Source organism: Pan troglodytes, chromosome 7 (assembly GCF_028858775.2).
Source record: "Pan troglodytes isolate AG18354 chromosome 7, NHGRI_mPanTro3-v2.0_pri, whole genome shotgun sequence".
Taxonomy (NCBI): Eukaryota; Metazoa; Chordata; class Mammalia; order Primates; family Hominidae; genus Pan; species Pan troglodytes.
This window is the reverse complement of record NC_072405.2, coordinates 70,895,329-70,920,977: the sequence shown is the minus strand read 5'-3', so window position 1 is coordinate 70,920,977 and position 25,649 is coordinate 70,895,329. Positions and strand designations below refer to the sequence as shown.

Genomic DNA, 25,649 nt, shown 5'->3' with positions numbered 1-25,649 from the left:
ACAAACAAAACTCTGTGATCTGAGTTACAAAACAATGGAAAAATAAAATAATAATAATAATAATAAGGACCTCCACATTAGCTAAAGAAAGATAAATTAAGTAAATTGTTTTCATTGTTCATACTTTAACATAAATTACTTTTTTATACTTAAAGGAAAGTACATGGAAATTTTTAGACAATAGATAGACTTATTATACCCCATGTTTTGTTTTTATGGCTTCCTATAAAACAGTGAATCTCATGAAATTATGCATTATATGCATGCTGAGGTTTTCCATCCAAAGACAATGTCAGCAACATTAATGAGCATTATCAAATGCCACACAAGTCAAAGTTGCTGACCTAAAGTAACTCACAATTGAGTATCATTAACAATATAGGACTGTGAAAGGAAAAACATACCTTAAGGTGGATCCACATAGTTTAATAAGTAATACATTTTCAGAAATGTGATAATAAAATCTACGTATTTGAACACTGAAGACAAGTGTCCCCAAGCTTATTTTCATAGCCTTTCAAAATTTGCTATGCACCCTGTATTAGCTAGAATAGACTAGCACCCACAGAAAGGAACATAGTCAAAGATAATTAGGATTGTATACCTAGCTCAGCAGTGGAGTAAAAAAAATAATGGGCTACTCCAGAAATATACTGTCTACTCTTTCTCAAAAGCAATTTTCTAGGGAATTGGAATATGAGGAAGTATAAGATCAAGAAAGAATTCCATAAACTGGGCAATTTTCAGCTTATCAAAGAGCTGTGTTGCCAAGAAGTGTTTGAAAGTTGGTTGTTTGGCACTCTCTGGGGTTAAAAATGGTTTTTGATAGCCCAGGAAAGCCTAGCTAAGGCACAGTGCTATTGATATATAGCATGGCCATAAAGTATTAGTAAAGTTGCAAGCAATACTTATCCACCATGCACAGGGGTTTTATTGAGCAATGTTCTTCTAGATTCCAGAATTACAAAGAATACATCTCCCGCACATTACATCCAAACTCAAGACAACAGCAGGGTCCTGTGACATCTGGAACAGCAATGACAGGGACAGATGTTGTACAGGAAGATGTATTTCAGACAGCAACAGAGAGGGTCACATTTTAGTGAGCTAAAGGAAAAAGTCCCACGTACCAGAAATGCAATAACTGTACTTAGAAATGTTAAGAGAGTTTATGTTGCCTATTCAGAGAGCCCTTTTCTCAAGCTAGTATCCCTGGTCAGGCCTTCCCAGATTTGTAGTATTATGCATATACAGGCTACCCAACCAGAACCATACAAAAATAGCCTTTGTAGCAGTAGAGAGAACCTGGGTATAGACATTCATGGTGTTAGGTTGGAATCTCAGCTCTGTTTATCGGCCAGCAATGTGACCTTGGGTGAAACACTTAACTGATGTCTCCTTTTCCCTATCTATAAAAGAGGGATAATACTGACTGTGTGGAGGGAAGCTTTACAAAATATGAAGAGTTATGCACAATACCTAACATAACAGGTATTGCATAAAACTTGAGCTATTTTTATACCTTCCCACTTATTGAAATATTGTCAGTGGTGATGTCAATTTCTGATAATTTTAGGTCTTTGTAGAAATTTGCAGAACAGCCATTCTCCAGTCCTTCTTGCTGAGAGATCCCTGACTCTGGTCATGCAGCTAGGTGTCCCACCCAGAGGATAGATCACACTGGACTAAGCCATGACCATTTTACAGGGATTGATCCAGGGGAAGACAGGGACCCAATTCTGGTCAATTAGATATGGAAAGAAGTATGAACAGTCTTCTAGATATGGACAGTCTTTCTCTCCAGACAAAAAGAGAGCTGTGAGAGAGAAGAGGCTGTTCTGCATCTGTCCTCTTCCTTCTCCAGTTGAGTATTTTCATGTGGAAGCATGAGGCTTGTAACTGCTGACGGCATATTGTAGCTAAGCTGGAAGACCAAAGGAACCTGAGAAACATCAACTGGGAGCCCTACCACTGTTGAACATTATTGAATCCCAACCCAGCAACTATTTCTTCCTTGATTTCTTACTATATGAGATTTGTTATTAATAAATATCCATTGTCTAAATCTGTGTTTCTTAAACACCCTGTAGTTAAGAAATTAGATTTTTTAAAATTTTCAATAAGTTGAGGACAAAAACTATTGTAAAATACAATAAAAACAAATTCCTAGAATAAATGACCAGCCACTGGATGTCATGATACATTAAAGTTGCTATAAATGTTTCTAAATGCATGCTTTTAATTACTTGGCTACTTGCAGATCAGAAATAAACAGTTTGTATTCTGACCAACAATCTATGGGACATACTTTCAGTAGCACAAGTTTCAGCAATTTTTTCCTGAATTCTCTGCTTCCTATGACCAAAATCATCCTGATGGTGTAGGAAACATAATAACTCATTTACCAAGAAGTCAGTGAATACCTATTGAACAACTGTTAGGTGTATATCAGGACACAAGCACTGTGGGGAATACAAAAGCAAGTAAGGCAGGACCCTTTCTATCCTTCAAATAGAAGAAAAATATATATGAATAGTAAAAGGTTAACTAAAAAGTAAAGCAATGTGGAACATTAGCATGAAATAATAGTGTAGAGAAGACAACCACCTTATAATATTAAATGTATTAATGTCACATGTTATCTGCCAAGAGAATCATAACAAATAATTAAGGGAAACATAAGAAACTGCAGATATTTAACCTAAAAACACTGAAATTTTACCATGTTTCACTGACTTAGTAATCTATTAAAAAGGAAACAAACTGGCAAGTTTTCTGTATAAGTAAAAATGTTTTGCAGGAAAATCAAATTGAATGATTTGTTCTATTGCTTCAATTCTGAATCATATCTACATGCTCCAAAATTGTCACTGTGGAACACAATAAGAGAATTCTATTTATATTTTGTTATAACTCAGAAACCAGAATTATTATGTTTTTGAAAGTAATATGATATCATGCAAACATGTTTGAAATGTAATTACTGTACTACAGCAATGATGGATGTGATGCAGGGCAGATGCGCCCCATAACTGGGGCTTAGCCTGGGAGGTTTTGGGTTCACCCAGGGAATAATTCAAGGGCAAGCCAGTGGTCTTAGCAACATTTACTGAAGTGGCAATGCACAGCAGCAGCAGAGATCCTACTCCTTGCAGAGCAGGGTTACCCCATAGGCAGTGTGCCCAGAGGAGCAGCTCAAAGGCAGTTCTGCAGCCATATTTATACCTGCTTTTAATTATATACAAATTAAAGGGTGGATTGTGCAGACATTTCTAGAAAAGGGGTGGTAACCTTTGAGTTGTCGGGTCACTGCCACAGAAAGGGGCAGTAACTTCCGGGTGTTGCCATGGCAGCAGTAAACTGACCTGGCACACTGGTGGGCTTGTCTTAGGAAGAGGCGCTTCTCCCTCTTCCCTGTTTTAGCTAGTCCTCAACCTTGTCTGGTGTCTGAGCCCCGCCTCCAGAGTCGAGTCCCGCCTCCTGACTCAGATGGAGCCAACTACAACTATTACATGAGACATATGTTACAATTTCTCAAGATTTCCTTTAAATTACATAGTATGTAAAACTAACTCATGCTACGTTTCCCTCGAATATGTCTGAAATTTTGATAATATCTATTTAAAATAATCGTTTTTCTTTCATATGTGTATATTACTAAAAGGGGTTTGACATCATTTAATAAGAAGGCATGCATATGAAGAGAGAAATCTTAATTTATTTTAATATGGTAATTCCTACCAAGGTTATGTAAATCTCGAAACTATTTCATGTTACACTCTAAAGTAGTGGTTTTATGATTGTTTTCAGTAGTATAACTCCTTTCCCAAATTAAGTCTTATTTAGACTCCAGTGTTTTATAAAACATAGAATCTTATTTATTTCACTCAAAATCCTCTGAGCCTTCATTTCCTATGGAGTAAGGCCAGGAGAGGGGTCCAGGGCTCCTTGCTTGGTGTCCCCTTATTTCTCCCCTCTGAGGAGTCCAAGAGGAGACTTTCTAGGACCCAAACATAGGACAGAGAAGAGTGAACAGAGGGACACAGTAAGGAGAGAAGGAGGGTGAAGAGACCAAATTCCCTTTAAAGCAAAGGAGAACTCAATTTAAATCAGTTTTGTGGGCCATGGAAAATTCTGAAAAATAGGTCCCCAGGGTACTGTTCATTGGCACTGTGGCCTTATGTGATAAATGCAGGAATCACACCATATTGAGGCCACTAACTTTCAGATACTTAAAAATCTCAAACTAAACTGGAAAGACACCACACACAAAGGTTAAAAGTATTGAATTGTTTTAAATTTCCTTGTGTCCAAAAATCTGAAGTCACCCGGTTACAGTGTTAATGCCACATCTTTGTATAAAAATGTGTACTATAAAAATACAGCCAAAAAGATTTCACCATGCAGAGCTTTCCAGCGATTCTACTTCAGAGTGTTAAAAATTTAAGTGTGAATAAAGAAGGGAATAGGCTTGAAGACACAAATAAAATATAAAATAGATTTACTTTCATATTTAAATAAAGTTACATTATTTTAAATTTATGTTAAAATGTATAAATATTAAAAATGTTTGTTTTGCCAATGCCATGTACCAATTACGTGTCTATAGATGTTTACTGAAAGCTGCTCAGTTTATTTCTTTGCCTCCAATAATGGCTGTATCTACCTTTTTGGACAAAAGTTTCCCCAATCTACTCTATTCTACAGATCTTCAAAGAAATAATTTCCCAAATATTCTTCCATAAGCATCACAACACATCTTGTTCAGACAAAAGTGTTTACAGAATTTGATTATGCCTGGCAGTTTGTAGAAGAGACTATAGAATAGTCACTTTCATGGCTTTACGATGAAGAGAAAAGCAAAGAAGTAGTAGAAAGAAGGATACACGTACTCTCAAGCCCGAGGTAGCAGTTTTAAATAATGATTTGGGCAGTAGACAGTTAAGAATACATCACTTATACACTGACTTAAAATTAATGCCAAACTCCTTTTCTGTAATGGCACCTTTTATGTACCTGTTTCATCCATGATGTGCTGCCATGAGCTGTATGCTTCTGATATCACTCTTTTCTTAGGTCAAGAAAGTGGCCATGTTGGAAATATCACATGGCTCCTTTCTCAGCCACATGGGTGGAAAAGGCCAGATCATAAAACATTGCTCTAGGTGACCTCCAAGAGTCTTCATGAGAGTGTCACATTCACAAAACATGTGGCTAGTGAGAAAGATTCATGGTGTGACGCAGCCAGGCTACAGTCCCAGGAGCAGTGGCACATGCACCGTGATGTTGTAATTTTACCATCACAATGGACAGCTGGACAGATCAAGCTGCAGCTAGGGTCCTGCAGGGTGAGGATGCTGTATCATAAAAATTGGAATAGAAGCCTCTGTGCTTGTATCTTTCTCAGTAGTAAGAGCTTGACATAGAGCATAAGCAGTAGCTGTAGCTAACTTCGGTGCCAAGTAAACTCCAACTGCATCTTATTATATCCATAGGCCCAGACCAATAACATAGGGTAGAATCACCAGTTAGCAGGTACCAAGACTTGGGAACCACTAAGGAAGCTTGAGAACCAAGTGGGGAAGGAGTAATAAGGAAGGTGCCCAAGTTTCTCTAGTCAGCCACTTACAATATCGTTACCTTGTTATTCTTCCCACTTCTAAAAAAGAGAAGTTTAAGTATTTGATTTAATTAATGTTTTAATGGATACCAACTGAAGAGCTGAAGATAATATACACACTGTCTTGACTCTGTCAATATTGGCTCAGGAATTGGGGTGGGTCAGAACATGCAAAGTGGGACAATAACACCAGGAATGGAGAAAACAGGGCAGAAGCAGGTGGCCAGCGGGGAATATATTCCTTTCAACATTCTGAGACAGCTCCTTAGGAGGCAAATAATCCACCATTAGGCTAAGCAATATGAATTCCCTCATTTTTCCTTCTGAACTATTTCCAAATTAGCTTCCTCTTCAAGTTTGACTGTATAGTTTCGAAAATACTTCACTATTAGAAATATGAAACTATCATATTCCTTTGTTTAAATATATCTGACCAATGTTCAGTGGATTGCTACATATATTTAGCAATTAGCCTATATTTAGGCATTCCAATATTTACAGCTTAAGAAAATATTACACTTCTGATTCATCTTTTGTCTGTAGTTTATTACTGTTTAGATCTTCGTACTCAGGACTTTCTTGTAAATTGGCATCATTGCATGTATCGAAGTTCATATATAAATACGTAATATGGTCCTGCCCAAAACACCATTTCCTCTATACTTGAATGGAAAATAAGTCCAAAAATATTCAACGATTTTATTCCTTAGGTCTACAGATGAAGAGTATTAAATTTGCAGTGGTTTACTACACTATGTTTTCAGTCACATCTATTTCAATCTGGGCCACCTATTTCTAATGTCATCTGATTTTTGGCTACTGTCATAATCATATACCAACTTGGATTAAGTTACGTCACATTAAATATTGGTCCTAGAATACTAGTCCTGTCATCTAGTTGTGATTCTTCACCCATACATCCATGAGGTCAGCCTGCAGTACTCACTGGAGCACCTTGGAGAAATGCTTGGCTGCAGAGCAGCTGATGGCCCATCAGCGTAATTCTGATGCCTGTAGGATAACAGTTCTCCAGTGTTTTTCCTTTCGTTTTGGGCCATGAAAAGCACATAGGCATTACAGCTGACACTTAATCCAAATGTACATTCCAGATTACCTCTTCATTTAATATAAAGCAAACTACATATTGACTAAAGAAGTACATTTCTGTTTTTATAAGAGCTTTGACTACCATTCTCCTAAGAGCATTTTAAACCTCTATTTGGTAGAATGAAAATTAACCAGGATTTTGGAAACAAATTAAATTTTATGATAACTAAAAATATAAAAATATAAAGTTTAAACATCTTAAAATATGTTTAAATACAATTATCTTTTTAGCCTTGATGTGGTCCTCTAAATGTGAAAACAATATTATTTCCTAAATATAGTGGGACAAAAATCAAGAATTTGGAATTAGAATTCATGCAGAGTTTTGCAAATACCAAACCAGTTTTTCATCAATAAGGAAAATATACTAAGACAATTAATATGCTTCACTTTGTGTTGTGTTGAAAGAAAAACTGAGCTATAAAAATCATATTACTTATATCTTTAATCAAAACCTCTGCCCTTTAATAAATGTATCATTAGTAGGGAAGGAGTTAAAAAGTGTGTATAAAGACACTTTTGGTTGAGCCAAACAAACATATTAATAATAGATGACCAATGTGCCTCTGTATGACATAGGCTCTGTGAAATATTACAAAACGTTGTCTTCTACTTGTGAAATGCTTCAACAGAACCACGTGCGGGAAGAGCACATCCCTAAGGACAACTCCATCTGTGTATTTCCAACCACAGCTCTCTTGTAGATGAAAAGACTCTTAGGGGATCTTTGCAAGCCTCCTAATGGTTCAGTGGCTTCATCTAATACTTCCCTCTAATTGGCCCTGCATTCAAGACACTCTGTCAGTGGTCTGGCTGCCACATTCAAATCTTTGGCAATCACAATACTACAAGGCCAAGGAAGAGTTTCCCAACAGACATCAAACAGAATTAGTGGCTTAAACTTTTATGGAGAAAGAAGACACTTGTGAGTGTAGGTCCCAGTGGTATTAGCAGATTATATCCGGACAGTGAGAAAGCTTTGTCAGAAGTGGTTCATCGGCTGAAGAAAATAGAGCAAGCAAAAACTGCAAAATACTTGGTCTGCAGAAAGCTTGCATTTCATTCTTTTGTTTCAGGATAAATTGGGATTCCTCCTGAGGGATTCCAAAAATAGATGTCAATAATGAGGGAAAGCTACCTTCTACCAACAGAAATGGCAAAAACAAAACAAAAGAAAAAGCCGTGTCCCAGAGTTAGTGTCTCTTCTTACTACTCAAGTCATCTGGATTACATTTTTAAAATCACATTTCATGTAAAGAAATTGTTTGCTTAAATAATTACTCTTCACAACAGGTTTGACCTAAGCCCAGAAGAGTGACTCTTTTTTTTAATGCAGTCACAATACCAAAATCTAAGATCTAATCTAAGATCACACACACACAGTTTTGTTATCTGCATTTCTACATTTCTCATGCTTTAAGCAATAGCATAACATATAATTTCAACATACTCCCTAATTTTCCCACATTTCAGTTTTCTCATCTGTGAATGAGAATATATTAATATCTGCCTCATGAAAATAAGAATGATACAATGGAATTTGAAGCACAAGAGGATTTTGTTCCGCATTGTAACAATGATTGCTTTTTAAAATAATTAGAAAAGAAATTTTATGAGCTAAATAAGTTTTGGTGTGCTCACAAATAAATCACCTTCCTGAAGCCTTCTTCAAGATAGAATATTTAGTATTTCGATGTGGGGACAATGGAAAATGCAGATTATCCCAGCCTGGAAGAACCAGATGTGGGTGTCAAAAGGTATTTCAATCATTTCAGCATTGATTACTTGACATCCTTGTGGAAGAAGCTAATTAGGACCAATGATGCCAACAGGTGGAAGAACTGGGTGTTGGAGTAAGTCCAGCTTTCCTCATGGGAACTAATCAACACTCATTAAGCAGAAATAACTTTCCCTCATAGTGAGAGATTCTAGATTCTAGTCACTCACCTAGAAGTGCAACCTATAACCCATTATCAGTTCTGAATCATTTAGCCACAGATCAGTTACCAACAAATCAGTTATGCAATGTGCATGAACACTTTAGGGAGATCCAAAAGCTATTATTAAAACCAAAGGATTTAATATTGTAATTTTTTGAAAATAAAAAACTTCTCTATTATGTTTAAACAATTTTACAGACGTATTCAAAGCAATAAATAAAACACTTAGGTTATAAAATATACTTTCTATACATGCATTAATTAGTTACATTAAAAGCCTATGAATCAGTTCCAATTTGGTACAAGGAAAAAAACTGGCCTTATGAAGAAAGCCCCTGCCTGGTGATATGCTAGTAAATAATTTAACAACTGGCCTGGGGAGCTTAAGAATGATATTTCTATGATATAAACACTTCATAAAAAAATTTTAGCTACCAATATGATGTCACTGGATGTACAATTGGGAAGAGATACTCAATAGATAATCCTCTGTTATACAGAATTTCCACCATACAAACTGTATGTAAAATACGTACCGTGTAGATGTAAAATAACCCCCAGAGCAGAGATAACAGTATATTGCAATAAAATCATTAGAAAGTGTTGACTTTTAAATATGTATACTTTTGTTTTTATATAATTTAATTATAAGTTTATATAGTTAATGTTTAATAAAGCTGTATTTAACAACTGGCTCACATGATTCCTGGAAACCTACCAGGAAGCTATCCCCAGTTGGTATGAGTCAGCTCCAGCCCATGACTGCCTCCATCGGCCATTCACCATCCAGATATAAAGCAAATGAATAGAAGACAGAATGGAAATCAAAGCAAGTTTTACATTCTCAGAGACATTTAAGATTCAACAGGAGAGGCTTCAGTATTGAAGCATCACACACATAACTGCTTTGGAGCAAACAATGGCTCTAGATGATTTCTTGAGGACCTTTTGAAGCTAAGAAATGTTACTTTTCATAAACTACAATTTGAAAGAACTTCATCAAGAATTTATATTTTAAATACAAATTTGGTAAAGAATTATCATTAACAACAATTTATATATCCCATTGTCTTAATTATGATCATTTATAGCTAGTTACCAGCACAGGAAATACAACTTGAGTGTAGAGCATTCCTGTTTGTACCTTAATTAACCAATTAAACCAATCAACATCTGTAGCCTATGGCTTCCCACATGCAAACTCTTATTATACTAGATATTAATCAATACCAAATTATTACTGTGTCTCTCATTACTGGAATAGAAACTTTCGGAAATATATTTATGACTTATCGTCACCCCTGTTGAGCTCATATCTCTTACGAGAAACTGATCACTAAAATCCTCTTTCAATACTTCTTGTTAATAAAGGAACAGAGCATTCTAAAGAATGCTACTCTATGCAAAAAATGAAAGGAAAAAATCTAAAAAACGAATAATATCATTAACACTGCCAAGATCTTGCTTCCCTTAACAATAAGCTATCTAATTCTTGCAATTAGAGCCCTTGTCAGTACTCCAACTCCTGCCGCCCACCCACCTTCACCTTCGTCTCCCTTTACCAATGGATAAATGTTTCTCCTCCAGTTCAATGAACTGCAGATGCTCTTACCAGTGTCAAACAGAACAGCAACCTACCAGTTCAAGTGTTTCACATTCTCCAACTTAAGTCAACACCTTCATCTGATTTTTTTTGTTTATAACTATGCTCATCTTAAAATATCTATTCTCCTATACTCTATCAAGACCTAAGGTAAGAATGTTCCATTACAGGGCATTCATAGCCTACCTTCCATTTTATTTCAATATCTTTGCAAAACATATCACATTAAAAATGTAAATTAGATAGTTTGTGCTATATGTCATTTGCTTGTACTACCATTTAACTGGCATTTGGAATACTAATCATTGATGAAGTATTTTAGTCTAATATTCTATTCTGCTGTAGATGCATGTTCACACACATTAACACTAATTAGTTTTAATGGGGATTAAAAGCATGAATTTTTGATGCACCTAAGAAAGAAGCTATACCAAATATAACCTTATCAAGTATTTGCCAAATAGTCTTCCTAAAATTGACCTCAAAGCATCCACTAATTGGAAAATCTCTCCTCTTTTTCAAAATTAATGTTACTGTAAAGTACAACATAGAAAGTATTATAAGAAAATCAAAATAAGCAATAAAGAATAATTTGTGGTTTTCTTTTTAACTTCTCATTGTTGTCCAAAATACTATAAATCTTAACTTCCACATTAATCAGCTTTATTTTAAAAATAAGTAATATATTTATTCTCCCATTGCATATCATCTGCACAATGTTATTAATCAGCCAACTCTCAACATATAAAGCCAAAAGGCACCAATACTCCAGCACTATGCCCACCATACCCTTCATGCAAGCAGAGCAAGTGCTGAATTTCTGTGTAACACATGAACACCTTTGTGCAGTGTACAGAGTGCACAAACTAATATTAAGGCCTTGGGCCAAATACACTCTACTTGTCTCCTGGATTCTTCAATGTTGCTGATCTGCTGTTTGCTCCAGTTTTCTTCCTCACACTATTTTGGTTTCATCCAGATACTGGGGCCTTGGAAAAAAGGGAAGGTCTATGTCTCTCTAGCTCAGTAACATCTTGTCTGTCATCTTTTTCCCAAAGCATCCCAATATTGTGTTTTCCATTCTGATTTTTATTTTTATTTTTAATGAATGATTTGTATTAAGTGCTTGTAAACCTTATTCTTTTTTTTCTTTTTTAGACAGTGTCTCACTCTGTCCCCAAGGCCAGAGTGCAGTGGCACCATTAAGGCTCACTGCAGCCTCGAACTCCTGGGCTCAACTGAACCTCCTCCCACCTCAGCCTCTCAAGTAGCTGGGACTACAGGCACAGACCACCACAACCATCTATATTTTATTTTTGTTTCCTTTTTTTGGAGAGGGGGGATCTCCCTGTCTTTCCAGGGCTGGTCTGGAACTCCTGGGCTCAAGGGATCCTCCCACCTCAGCCTCTCAAAGTTTGGGGATTACAGGTCTGAGACACTATGCCCAGCCAATCTGGTTCTTTAAGCAAGAGGCATTTCATCTTCACCTGATGAAAACAAATGCCTAAGGAAATAGTTCAAGTATGCACATGTAGATTTGTTCATTTTCCTGATCACTCATCAAAACTTCTGCAAAGAAACCATGCAATGCTTTTATTAATGTGTATCTTGTCCTAATGCCAAAATATTAAGTACTATTGGCTCATTTTTTAAGCATACAATATTTGAAATTCCTTTCTTATATAATCTGGATAACTGTTCCAATCCTAGAGACTGAAAACATACATTGCTACAACACAGGTACAATTTGTGAGAGAAAGGTAAAAAAATAAAATAAAATAAAATAAGTAGTTCATGTTTTAAAAGCAAAGACTTGATGTTCTGGGGATAGAAAACAATTTATTTCCCAAAATCTTATGATATAGATTATTCTCCTAAGGAAAATAAAGGACTAGGCAAAACAAAAATCTATATGTAAGTAACCAGAATGAAAATGATTTGATTAAAATGGAGAATATAATTTGAAAAAAACAAAAGCAATTCATTATTTTATAAAGAATAATAACTACAGGTATATATAAATACTTCTTTCTATTTCAGTGAATTTTGTTCATCTCCATTTTCTTAGTTTTACAACCTTGAAATTTGCTTCAAGAAGCCTGAACTACATATGTTCAAGGGTATGAATATGTGTTCATGAAATAGAAATCTGTCCCTATGGAACTGAGGATGCAGACCTGGAGAAGTAGGAAATAATTCTATTTTGGTAAGGCATTAAGTGGCAGCTTACAGAGACATTTTTTTTTTGAAGAGGAGTGACAGGATGAAGTTTCCACTTAAGGAAGATTAATCAGGCATTGTAGAAAATGAATTCAATACATCTCTTGGCAGGGCAAGCAAGCTAAAGGGGGAATTTGGGAAAGGAGGTTTCAACCTAAAGAATTAAAAACAAATTAGGTTTCAGCCTAAAGAATATGAAGTATTAGTTAATAAAACAAAAGGTGAAATAAGTAACTGAAGCTTAAGAGAGAAAAGGTCTGATGGATGTTATAAATTTCATAGTTATATGTCAGGGAGGCTTAAGTCATGAGAATTGCAGAACTTTCTTATGAATACTTATTAGAAGGACATATTCAAACCAATGCTGATCAGGGTTACAAACATAAAGACTCTAGTTTGAGATCTATTACACAGCATATTGACTATAGTTAATAATACTGTATTGCATATTTCAAAATTGCGAAGGGAGTAAATTTCAAATGTCTTGCCACAAAAAAATGATACGTGAGGTGATGAATGTGTTAATTAGCTTGTTTTTTTATTCCACATTTTATGCATATATCAAAACATCAAATTACCTCATAAGTATATACTATTATTATTTGCCAATTAAAAATAAAAATAAGAAATTTGGTTTGTAAAGTAGAGAAACAGGAACATTCGTCAGCCTCACAAATATGGTCTAAAACCATTTTAGTGTGTCCTCTAGAAGGAATGTTGAAACCATTTACTTCAAGTAAACCTTGAAACCATGCAGTATGAGCCCTGAGGCACTTTTATAAAAGCAAAGTGATCTTTACTGTCCTGGACTAAAGAAATAGATGCAATGTCAAGAGGGGCTGTGAGGGGGCACTTCACCCACTTCCTCCTGGGGCTTCTATCTGGACTCCCTCTCCAGACCAGGCTCTGAACCTGACCCAGCCTACGACCTAAAAGAGCAGACAGCCTACTGCAGATACACCAGATGCTACATGTGCAGAGGACAGGCAGTCTCAGTGACTGACCTATTCAGGATGTGAAACACGACACTCCCTCTGATAACAGACCACAGCCCTTGAAGAGCCTGTTAGGATGATTCCATGCTATCATAGACATTAAGTTTCCATAAGAGAAGCAACTCTTCTAAAACTTTATTTACTTATTTGTTTGTTTGTTTATTTATTTAGAGACAGATTCTTGTTCTGTCATCCATGCTGGAATGCAGTGGCACGATCATAGCTCATTGCAGCCTTCACCTCCTGAGTTCAAGCAATCCTCCCACCTCAATCTCCAAGGAGGCAGGACTACAAGTATTCATCTTACTGTTTGGTTATTTTTTTTTTAATTTTTTTTTTATAGAGACAGGGTCTCACTTTGTTGCCCAGGCAGGTCCCAAACTCCTGGCCTCAAGTGATCCTCCCCCCTCAGCCTCCCACAGTGCTGGATTACAGGCATGAGGCACCACACCCAGTATCCGTCCTAAAATCTTAAAAACTAAGGACATTTAGAGTGGCAACTCAGCTAACTCGGCTCTCAACTGACCTTCAGAAACTGGGTTTGCTCCTAATAGCCTTAGGAAGTATCCACAGTCTTTCCTCTTCAAGTTCTTCTGACCCAGGGAACTCTTCATTTGAGTAAACGTTCCCAAACCTCGATCTACCTCAGAATCATGCAAGGAGCTTTCAATAATTTGAGACTCTTGAGCCCTTCTCCAAAATATTTCTATCCAGTAGATCCTGGTGAGCCTGAGCCACTGCTGTTCAGAAGCTCCCCCGGGTGATTCTGATACTGCTGATCCAAAGACTCCCATGAGGGCAGCACTGTCCAGGAGTCCTCAGGCCTGGCCTATTGCCTCTGCTGGCCTAAGAACTTAACCCTTTGACTCTAATTATTCCTGCCATGACATGGTCTCAACCTTCTGCCACCCGTAAGTCCAAATCCACATGCACATTGAACATAAGCATTTCTTTCACCATTTAAGTGGTTTTAATTAAACCTAGGGTTTGTTCTACCTTAAAACATACTCCAGACTAGCTCTCTTTCTGTATTAAGTTCCTAGGGTTTCCTTGTATCACAACCAAGTGGTTTAAAACAAGAGGAGCAACTTATAGTTGTGGAGGCTAGAAATCCAAAATCCAGGTGTCAGCTGGGCCTACTCCCTCTGAAGCCTGTAGGGGACTCCCTCCTTGCCTCTCCCTGGCTTCCATGGGTTTGCCAGCAATCCCTGGCTCACTCCAATCCTCAGTCTTCATGTGGCACCTTGGAAAAAAGGGAAGGTCTACTGTCTCTCTAGCTCAGTAACATCTTGTCTGTCATCTTTTCCCCAAAGCGTCCCAATTGCGTGTTTTCCATTCTGATTTTTATTTTTATTTTTAATGAGTGATTTTTATCTCTCTGTGTCTTCCCAGTGTCTTTCCTCTGTGCTTTTCTGTCTTTGTGTCAAATTTCCTGGTTTTAATGCCATCAGTCATAAGAAATTAATGGCTTCATTTTAGCTTAATAACCTCTATAAAAACCACATTTCCAAATAAAATCACATTCTGAGGTATGGGGAGTTAGGACTTCAATATATCTTTTTAGAGGACGAAATTCTTCCCATAACACTCTTCTCAGCAGTCTGCTGTCAGAGTGTTCTGCTATTTACTCAATTGTTCATAAAAACAAAATGCTCTGTTAACTGAAGGGTCTATGTCATTTATTACAACTAATCCATGTTAACTGTATTAATGTTAACGCTAATTTAAATGACTGCTTAGTACTTTACTAAACATTTAATAAAATTATTTGTTAATTAATTCTTATTAAATAAAATGACTCTCTTGCTGTACCATGATTTACATGCCACGGAAATCACTGCTTATGTTGACTTTGCTTCCACAGACCTGGCTTCCTAGGACAGAATACAAAAGTATGACAATTTCATGTATTTTTATTAAAATGATACTTTTGCTCTTAACCTCTCAGAAAAAAAAATCAAAAGATATAATTTGATAATAATCATTTATTGGCATATATCCTTTTTATTACCAATGATTCCAGCTCTATGTTTTTTGTGTTTTGTTTTACTTTTATCTTGAAATGTCAGCCCTATTTTTAAAGTAAGTTGATTCTTTCCAATCTCTTCTTCTGTATCCTTTGCTGGCTCCTTGTTCTCTACTCACCTTGTATTAAGTCCTATTTTCGGTTCTAGTCTCAACTATGTACTCTCTCTCCCAAGGTGATCTCATCCAGGGCTTTTTAAATACCAATATTGTTCATGATTCTTAATTCTAAATATGCAATCCAGGCTTGCCCTCTAGGTTCCACACTCATGTACCTGACAGCTACTTGGCCTCAAGTCTCAGAATCTTAAAGTATCTAAAACAGAACCCTTATGTATCCAAACACATCTGCTAGACCTACACACACACACACACACACACACACACACACACACACGATACCCAAGCACAACAATTCATTTTGTTACTCACGATGTAACCCTTCAGTATTTGCCAACGCAGAATGGTTTCAATACCAGTCACAGTATAACTCAAGTCTCATTAGTAGACAAAATTTGAATTTCACTAACCTTTAAGTTTCACTAACTTTAAGTTTCATAGCATGAACCACGGTATTGAAATAAAGAAAGAGAATGGAAACAAAATGATTAATAATTATAGTGCAGAGGAGAAGAAAAGAACTATTAAAACCATGTCAAAGCCAAAGTATCAGTATAAATACATAGTAAAAGAAATATATTTCAGCATTCGCTGTCCAATATCTATGACAGGTGAGCTGCACCTTTCATAGAGCTTAGTTAAAAACATGTTACCACAGCTACACCACCCCCCTACAGACACCTCTTAACACATTTATCTCAGCATTCTAGTGTCATAGGTGCTTTGCTCACAGATGGTTTGAACGTGGTATGGAAAGGAAGTTAACTAAACTTCGTTTCCACTGTGAGAAAAAATGCTGATTTTCTTTAATTTGAGAGAATGTTCTCTATTTATTTATTTACTTATGTATTTCTTTCTTTTTAGATAGAGAGTGTCACTCTGTCTCCCATGTTGGAGTGAGTGGTGGCATCATAGTACAGTGCAGTCTCGATCTCCTGGGCTCAAGCGATCCTCCCACCTCAGCTTCCCAAGTAGCTGGGGCTAGAGGCACAACTCACCACACCTGGCTAAAATTTTTTGTAGAGATGAGGTTTCGCTATGTTGCCCAGACTGATCTGGAACTCCTGGACTCAAGCAATCCTCCTACCTTGGCTTCCCAAAGTGCTAGGATTACAGGCATAAGCCACTGTACCCAGTCAGATGTTCTCTACAATAAAAAAATATACATCTATGAGTTAGAAGCTGCCTATTTTCTTTAAATCTTGTAGGGTTTCTGGTACCACAGATATGTCTGGTGAGAGTTTTGAGTTTTGTTTCCCTTATTCCTAGGTCTAATAGTAATAAGACTTTCACCTTGAAGTGATGAAAGGTGCAATGAATGTCCATGGGTAATAATAACATCCTGAGATGAAGATGTGTTGAACATGCCAAAGTTACATTGAACATGCCAGAGTCCGACCTCTGTGAGGTTGGGAAGATGTCTAAAGCTCTGTGGGAACAATGCCTGCCAAAATTAGTTCAGTGCTTCACTGAGGCTACTCTCAGAAAATGGCTCTGAAATGAGATGTGGCATGTCAGACTTTGGAACCATGCAATTAAGGTTTATTTAAATGTGGTACCTGAAAAGAATGTACTAAAAGCACATGATCAAGTGTTTCTTTTTATGTATAAATTACACATATCTAATGATAAGTATATACAGTATTATAAAACAAGCAAAACTGAAAGTATCCTTACAAAAAAAATGTACTAAAGGCTCTTGGATGACTAGATGAATCAGTGACACAGTAATGAATCACTTCTTTAAAAAAAATTATTTCACATCGTTTTTGATGGGCCTGTATTCATACTTTTCACTTTCTCTTTAATTTCATCTAGGAAAATCAGGAGGATCACAAATGAAAACCATGAGGCAAACATCTTGAGGGCAGAAGCCTGGAGAAAAACTAATGATGAAAGACAGCCAGAGCAGTGGAGTGAAAAAAGTAGAAAATGACTGAGATTTTGCAAACTGAAACTCATCCACAGATACTAGCTTGAAAAGGATATGTTTTCTCCAAGTAAATTTCCCAATTTGAGTTTTAATTTTCCCACTCCAGACAGTAGTTCAGACAAAATGAGAATAAGATAATGAAAAGCTTTTATTTGTTTCTTTAACTTTTAGGAGGAACTAATGTACCATCTATGTGATGACCTCCCAGTTAAGCCTTAGTCATGAGCATGTAGATTGTCTTCAGCAGATGTGTTCTCCCAACGCCATCCCCTTTCAACACCCTCACTAGTTCACTGCCTCATAATCTCCATTGTCTGACAGTTGGTGGAAGCAGAAAAAAACATAAAAGAGCAAAAAAAAAAAAAACAGTTGGTTTCAGTAGAAAGTGCACCAGATCTAGGAAACAGGGATCCCTATCCTATGATATGCTGAAGCAGGGTTATACGGGCTCAGAGTTAGAATTGGTTTTGTTAGATTTTTAGGAATTTTGTGAGCCAGTTGTTAAATACAGCCATTATTAAAAATTAAATTATGCAAACTTAAATTTAAAGAAATCCTACTAAAAACCAAGGTACTGAATAGTTAACAGTTATTCCTTCCTAATTATTTTGCTGTGTTTTACTTTACCAATGCTTTTGAGGTTAGGCCTATCTTATGTATATGACGGAAATGCTATATAAAGTATACTTGAAATTGGTCGTGATGGGAGTATTTACACCAAAGAATTTGGCAAACCCCACAAATCAGTGGTTGCTTACTGTTTTGTTGATTGTCTAGGCTTTTTAAATAATGGGGAAATATTTTAAATAATGCATATTAAACCTAAAAGTGTGTCATGTCTATAGACGTTACATTGTCAATAGCTATGAAAGAAACTGAGGAAATAATTTTTAAGTATTTAAAAACTATTATCCAATTCAGCCAAGAATCTTTTCATGTAATTGATGAAGTAAAGTTCGAATATTTTCTTCAAATTTTCACTTTCCTCTTTTTTCTTAAAGCATACAAAAATATTCACCAGCATTCATGTCAGATTTATAAAACCAAGAGTTTTTCAAACTCAGCAAAAAGATTCTGCCAAAATTGAATGGCTGTATGGAATTCACACTAAAGACTATTACATATTTTACTATTGCTATCATTTGTCAACAGAGAGCTACACATCTTTTACATATAGAAGATTATCTTGTATGCTATTATAATGTAATATATACATTTGTTTTGTTTACAATCCAGTTGTTAAATGCTTACCATCACCCCAATATTTCTACCATCCAAAAACTATTGATTATGGAAAAACTGTTTATGAATATCAACTTCCTCACCTGCAAACAAATGAAATGAGTATCTACCTCACAGGATAGTTTTAAAAGTCAAAAGAAATGTTTATGTCAAAGCCCTGTATGGATTGCAAATGTTATGTATTATCAAAAATTCAGCAAATATGTTTCAGCTCCTAATATGAGCTCTAAGAACTTGCAGAGTTTGTAAAGATCACTAATACTATGGTCCCTACCCTCAAGTTGCTTACAATCTAGTGGTGAGAAATACGTGTAAATAACTTAAAATTATTTAAGAGTGTATCAAATGTTTTATAACAGAGGAAAAAGCGAAGTGCTATGAGATTATAGGAATATAAGGGATTTTACCTGGAGCACCAAGGAAGACTTCATTAAAAAATGGAATTTTAAGATAAGCTTTGACAAATAAGTTGCATTTGTATCAGCTAAGAAAGTGGAAAGAAGGGGCATGCTTGGCTGATGGATGAAATCTCAAAAACATTATCATCACAATGCCTGTTAAGAAAATCATAATTGCATTGATAAATCTGCTACATAGAAACCTTACTTGTTATTTCCATGTAAAATAGAAATTAGGCATTATAGATTATGCAATCCAGCGTGCCTATCTATAATCTTACATTGAATCAAGGGTTGACTCAATGTTTAGTCAGTTTTTCCAACTTATAAGCCATGTCCATTTCTGAAAACCAAAATACAAATCAAGCTCCTGCCTTCTTTTCTTAGTGAAGGAAAACATTCATATTGTTTTAAATTTTTAAAATTTTTTTCAAGAAACTATAAAATATGTTTGATTCAAGTATTTCACAAGACAGAAGGCACTATCCAATAGGCTTAAAAAGTCACTGATTTCAAACCTACGAATACATAAATTATGCATGCATTATGTGAACAATGAAGTGAGGTTTTCATGGGAGACTGGAACACTGAGGCAAGAGAAAAGTGAAAACATTCTAAAGCCTTCAGGTAAACAAGGACTAACTACTAAAAAGCACGATTTTATCCCTCAGTTAATAAGTCTTGCAAGGGATGACATTACTAAGTAAAGTTCATTGCAAGCTTTTTCCTCTCACTTGTCAAAATATACTAGTTTATATTTGTGACTAGAAAAAAAATACAATGCTTCGAAGAAAGCTTGGCAGAGCACTCAGAATCTGTCTGAAGTATAACGCAAGGGAGATGTCTATTAATCTCTCACACACAAAAGTCTGACTCAAAAGGTCTGTGGCCTTGAGCTCAAGTGACCATGGAATAGACCACAGAGCCAGTCCAGGATCCAAAGGGATTAAGAGGAGCATTTGCTCTGCTCTGAAAGGGCCTTTTTTCCCCACTCTAGTTTCTAACTTCCCATTACACACACTCCCTCTGCAAGGCACCGCGCCAATGGAGCCAGTTCACTCTGTTCTCTCCTTGATGACAGCTGTCAGTCTGTCGCCGCCTGAACATGCAACATTTCAACAAAATCCAAAGCGGAACTGGAAGGGCAGGGGCTGAAGCACACAGCCTGATCTCCTTCCTGGAGGTCCCAGATTCCTTAACCATCACTTTTCAACCTGCTTAAGGTTAAGAACCACCTCACTCTTCACTAACAGAATTGAGGCAGCTTCTGTCTCCTCAGAACCTGGGCATTCCCACACAGTGTAATTAAGCAACATTCCTGGAAATCATCCTAAGAAGAAAGAGCCCGCAAGTCCCCGTGTAACTTCAGCATGAACGCGGAGGGTGCTAAACCAGGTGTCGGATCAAGGGGCGGGAAAATCGCTCACTCCGCCGGCGCCTGGCCCCTGGACCGCGTGGCGACGCCCGGCGGGAGCGCGGCGAACCCCAGCGCACGGGACCGGGGTGAGACCGCGCCCTCCTGCAGGGCAGGGGCGACCCGGCGAGTGCCCGCGTCTGGAGAGCAGTGCGAGCCCAGCCAGGCGATGGGGAGGGTGGGAGCCGGGCGGAGCTACCTGTTCACCCGTTCGCCCCTTGCCTGGAGCTGCGGAACCGCAGAGGGAGTCGCAGAGGCCGGTCCTGGAGCAGGGACCTGTCCTGGGGCAGGGGCCCTCGGGGCACTCACCAACTGCAGCGCGCAGAGGCAGATGAGCGAGCAGCGTCCGGTGCAGCAGCCCATGGTGCCGGCAGCGTCCGAGCGGCGCTGACTGCCAGAGATCCTCGTCCTCCGCCGCTGCTGCCTCCTGACTCCGGAGTAGTCCCCGCCCGGCCCGGCCCAGGCTCCTCGGCCCCGCGGCCGCCGCTCGCGGCTACTGGGCTCGGGGCTGGCGCCTCCTGGGCTTGGGGCTCGCGCCCGCCTTTGTTAATTTCCCGGCGGGGCGGGCCGAGGTCAGTGCGGCGCGCACGACCCGAGCGTCTGGCGGGGGTCCCTGCGTCCCACAGTGCAGGTCTGTTTCTTGGGGAGGGGGAGCCAGGCGGGCGGGGCTGGGGGTTGGAAGGAGGCTACAGATGGCGAGTGGGTGAATGTCTGTTTAGGGGAGGGGAGTATGTAGGAGGTGGGCGTCTGGAAAGTGGAGTGGGCTGTCTGGGTCCGGGTGTGTGTGTGTGTGTGTGTGTGTGTGTGTGTGTGTGTGGTGGGAAGGGAAGAATGAAAGGGAGTGCCGCTGGGGAGGATCGGCCTGTCTAGTTAGGAGTCTTTGGGGAGAAAGGAAGAGGGACAGAGAGAAAAGAGAATGAATATGAATGAGCGTGAATTAGGGCGGCCGGCGGCGATGGAGACCCTCGTTGACCGGTGTAACTGGGTAGACCCAGCTGGGCTTTCTTGCTGAGGGTTGTGCTGGGGGTTGGGAGGGTGGTCGGACGCGTTTGCAAGGGAGGGGACACGGCTTATTTGAGCTGCCCCAGAGGTGGCGGGGATGGGAGTTGGGTTAGCTTGGGTTCGGGGGAGGAAGGGCCGGGACGCGAGACACCCAGGGTGGGCGGGCGCCGGGGAGCGCAAGGCCCAGCTCCGGAACCTGCCCGGATGCGAGGGGGCCCGCGGGCGCTGCGCGGGCAAGTCTGTTCAGCCGGCGCTGGGCACGCAGCTCGGGGGTCTCCCATCCGAGCTTGCTTCTGCCCGCCACAGCCGGTTGCCTGGAGGGCGCCCCTGCTGGAGTCCGAAAGGGAAAGTTGGACAGAGTTGGGTGGCAAGGGGCGCTGCGGCAGAGCGATGCACCCGCCCAGGGCGCCGGGACTAGCCAGGACGCCGCGGGGAGACCTGGCTTAAGGTTCTTTTCTCACAGACCCTTTGAAATCCTCACCGGGAGGGAGCAAAGAGAAGTCGAGGAAGAAGAAGATGCGTAGCTTTTTCTAGAAATGGAGAAGGTTTCCGGAATAGGTATAAATATATCTTCACAGAAATAAATTGAGAAGGATTTGGAAAGAAGATCTCGGATAGTTAAGATACGGACAAACTCTCTCTGAATCCTGTGGAAACTCTCCTGCTCTCTCCCACTTAATAAAACAGAGCGGAGGCGTTCTGCAGAGGATGAAATTTCATCAGGGCTCAAAGACAGATTTTATGGGCGCATTTGTTGTACCTGGTGGAACTGCGCAAGGAGCTCAAAAGCACACCAGAACAGGGAACAAGCCTGCAGGCCAATTATCTCAGAAAAGGCTGTTTTCAGAATTTGGCACAGAAACCCTCTTTCTAGCCCACTGCTGCCCTCCTGGGTTCTTGGCGGTAGGTTGGTAAGAAAAGGCAAGACATCTTTGCGTTTTTAATACTTCCACTCCAGACATGGAAACTGCTCAAGCCGTTAGTTCAGGCGTTAAAAGCAGTCCTGTTTTTATTTTTATCCTTTCTGAAACGTTTCTTCAGGATCTATGTTTATAATTTAAGACAGTTATCATTCCCAAGGAAGTCTGCACATCTTTGAAATTCTAGTAGGGACACATGAATAACCTCAGGATTTGGGTTATTAAAAGGGTCAAGAACATTCATTGTTTACATTCCACCTCTGATATTATCATGGAGACGGGAGAAGTCCAGTCAGAACTCCTCCTCCTTTTTTAATTCAAGCTTGAAGACATCAGTGATCAAGGATCATGTGAGCACGCTGCCTTTATGCACAATCCACATACTCGTCATCATTCTTGATGGATGAAAACAATAGAAAAAAATGAACACTGACAAATAAGTAGTTTAGCATGTAGAAAAGGACATTGCAGAACATCTCAGGCCATTGACCCCTCTAAAAGCTGTAGGAAGCAGCTGAAAAGTGAGAGGACATGAACAAGTCTTCTATCTATAACTTCCAGAAATTGTTGTAACCTTTTCATCTCCAGAGACTGTGATGAATGATGGTAATAAAAATACTGACACTTCCTTCTCTCCAAATTACACATGTTTACCCCAGTATACTTTGTCATGATTTTATTTATTTAGGAAGTACCATATTAGCAGCTAACCTGCACTGGGTCCTTGCCAGGTGCCATACACCCATCTAAGTACTTTATGTGTGTTCACTCATTTAATCATCACTGCAACCTCATTGGGGTGGGTGCTGTGAGCATCATCATTGAAAAGATAGGGAAACAGGAGGAGGGGCTCCCCTGGCTGCTAAACCAGGAAGAGGAATGCAAAGCCAGGGAATTTGACTCTAGAGCTCCTGGATTTACATATTCCCTGTGCTGCCTCTGAAACTTGGGACACAAATAGCAGTTACCCACAGGGAAGCTAACTGTTCCCTCATAAGCAGGTGTAATAATGTACATTGATCTAACATTCAGAGTTAGTACCACCCATGTGGTATGATTTTAGGAGACCAGGAGGGTCCCTTGTACCTCTCCCTTTCCCATTGCTGCCTTTACTGATAGCCTCAAATTGGAGTTTCTTCCTTGTGTAATTTAAGACGTTGAAAAATGCATTTGTACTAAATGCACTTAAATAAGAAACAAAGATAACACAATGCTAATAAGAAGTCTAGAAATTGTGTGAAGCTACCTTCATTTCTCTCTGCAATCTCTTATTCTCATTTTCTAAATTGTATTACATCCAGAACTAAAAATCTTCCTCCCTTCCTTTTTTTCCTTCTTTTCTCCATCCTTCCCTCAAATACTTCTTACAAGTTCACTTCTTAATTGCTTCTATGCAAAGGGCTGTGCTAGTTGCGTGCTCTGCAAAGGTAAATGATACCACTCCCTCTCTTCCCCTCAAGGACTTACAGGTGGGAAGGGAGAGCAGATGCAGGCATAAAGTAGCACTCCCTCTGAAAGAGGTTAGTGCCGACTGCTGTCATTAAGTTTTCTTCCTGTGAGAGTTAGAGAAGGTTTAAAAGAGGGATTACCAGTCTCTTGGGGAGAGGAAATGAGACTAAAAAATGACAGAGCAATGGAAAGGATGCGGCCTGGACAGGAGTTGGGTAAAACCAACTGGAGAGGAAATAATCTAAGTAGAACAGCCCATCAGCTATATGGCTGTTCATGCTGCTTCTTGGCCATAGAATCTCAGAGAAGCCATTTTGCTCCCCTGTGAGCCCTGTTTTCCCCATACGTAAAGTGGGTGTGATAAAAATGACTTGCCCCAGAGGGCTAAGCCTTAGCATTTGCCCTTTGCCTGTCTCTGTGGAGTTTACAGCCTTGGCTTATGCAGGTCTCAGCCTCATGTCACATCCCATGGAGGCCTTTACTTAACAGGCTTTCTAAAATAATACTCCAGTCACTCTATTTTTCTTCAAACTGATTGTTTGCTTACTGTATGATTTCCTGTCTCCCCAACTCAAATACAAAGCTGTTTCCCCAGTGCTTATAACAGTAGTTAAATTCAATATTTGTTGCATGAAGAACAATATGTGTACATTTTTAGCATAATACTTCACACATCATGTTGAACATATATGTATATGTGCACATATATAGTATGTAGTGAGTATTAAACATATGTATACACACACACTCCTTAATGCCATTTGAGTCTGTTTGTTTGTTTTGTTTTGTTTTTGTCTCATGTCTATCTCTTCTATGTTTTTATTTCTTGGTGAAATTCCTTTTGAGAAACTTTAGTCCTATCTCCCTTAAAGGAGGAGTGAGTTGTAGTTGTCCAAACTAACAGATAACTTGGGGGAGACAGCACATCCAGAGGCCAGATCTAGAAGTGCAGATTTCCAGATTCCCAACTTTTGGGGGTTCAGTTTCAAATACTAGATATGGGACACCAGCTTTAAGTTTCTCCTTAAATTAAGATTGTTTTGAATTAAAATTACTCCTTAATTATTGCACTGTTTTTTGTTTGTTTGTGTAAACCTCCCAGTTCTGCATTTTCATTGAGTTGAATAGTTTATTGCCTTATTAAGCATTCTACCTCCATTGTGAAAAGTTCTTCAATGTATTAGTAAATATATGTGTTTCCTCTGATGCCTGCTTAATTGTGAGCACCTCCTTGGGGCCTTCATGGAGCAAGCAAATTATAATTCTCTACACCTTCTCCTACAACTGGCTTCACTTCATGATTATCTGACAGACATTTCAAAGCAGTATGCCAGCTCAAGTGAAGCGAAGATAAGGTTTACACTGGAGCAAAATGTGGACACACATGTATGGCTAGTTTGAAGCATGCCTGCGAAGGGCTGCAGAACATAAGTGTGCCATTGCGTGGCTGTTGAGACCATCCTTCCTGCTAGAATTGGTTCACTTATTATGCATAGCATTGAATGTATGAATGTTGGGGGCATGCACGAGGGAAACATGATAAGTTATATTTTTTATATTTTCTTACTTTCTAAAAAGATAGATATTTCTTGATATTTTAAGCACTTTACATATAAACATTTAAAAATGCCCCGGAGATGGCTGTTTTTCGGGAGATAAGA

The 25,649-nt window shown here is 38.7% G+C and overlaps 1 protein-coding gene across 3 annotated transcripts in view; it reads right to left on the bottom strand.

The window, feature by feature from the left end:
• Positions 1-21,933, bottom strand: part of NKAIN3 (sodium/potassium transporting ATPase interacting 3) — a 750,443-nt gene extending 728,510 nt beyond the window's left edge. Inside the window, exon 1 of one of the 3 annotated variants that reach the window (XR_001720209.4) lies at positions 20,927-21,933. Coding sequence is in view for 2 of the 3 variants with exons in the window: in XM_054656782.2 (XP_054512757.1) it covers positions 20,927-20,980 (54 nt within the window). In the remaining variant the exon portion in view is untranslated. The remainder of the gene's footprint in view (positions 1-20,926) is intronic. The other 2 variants (XM_054656782.2, XM_009455456.5) reach the window with 2 other exon arrangements.
• Positions 21,934-25,649: the final 3,716 nt, after the last annotated feature.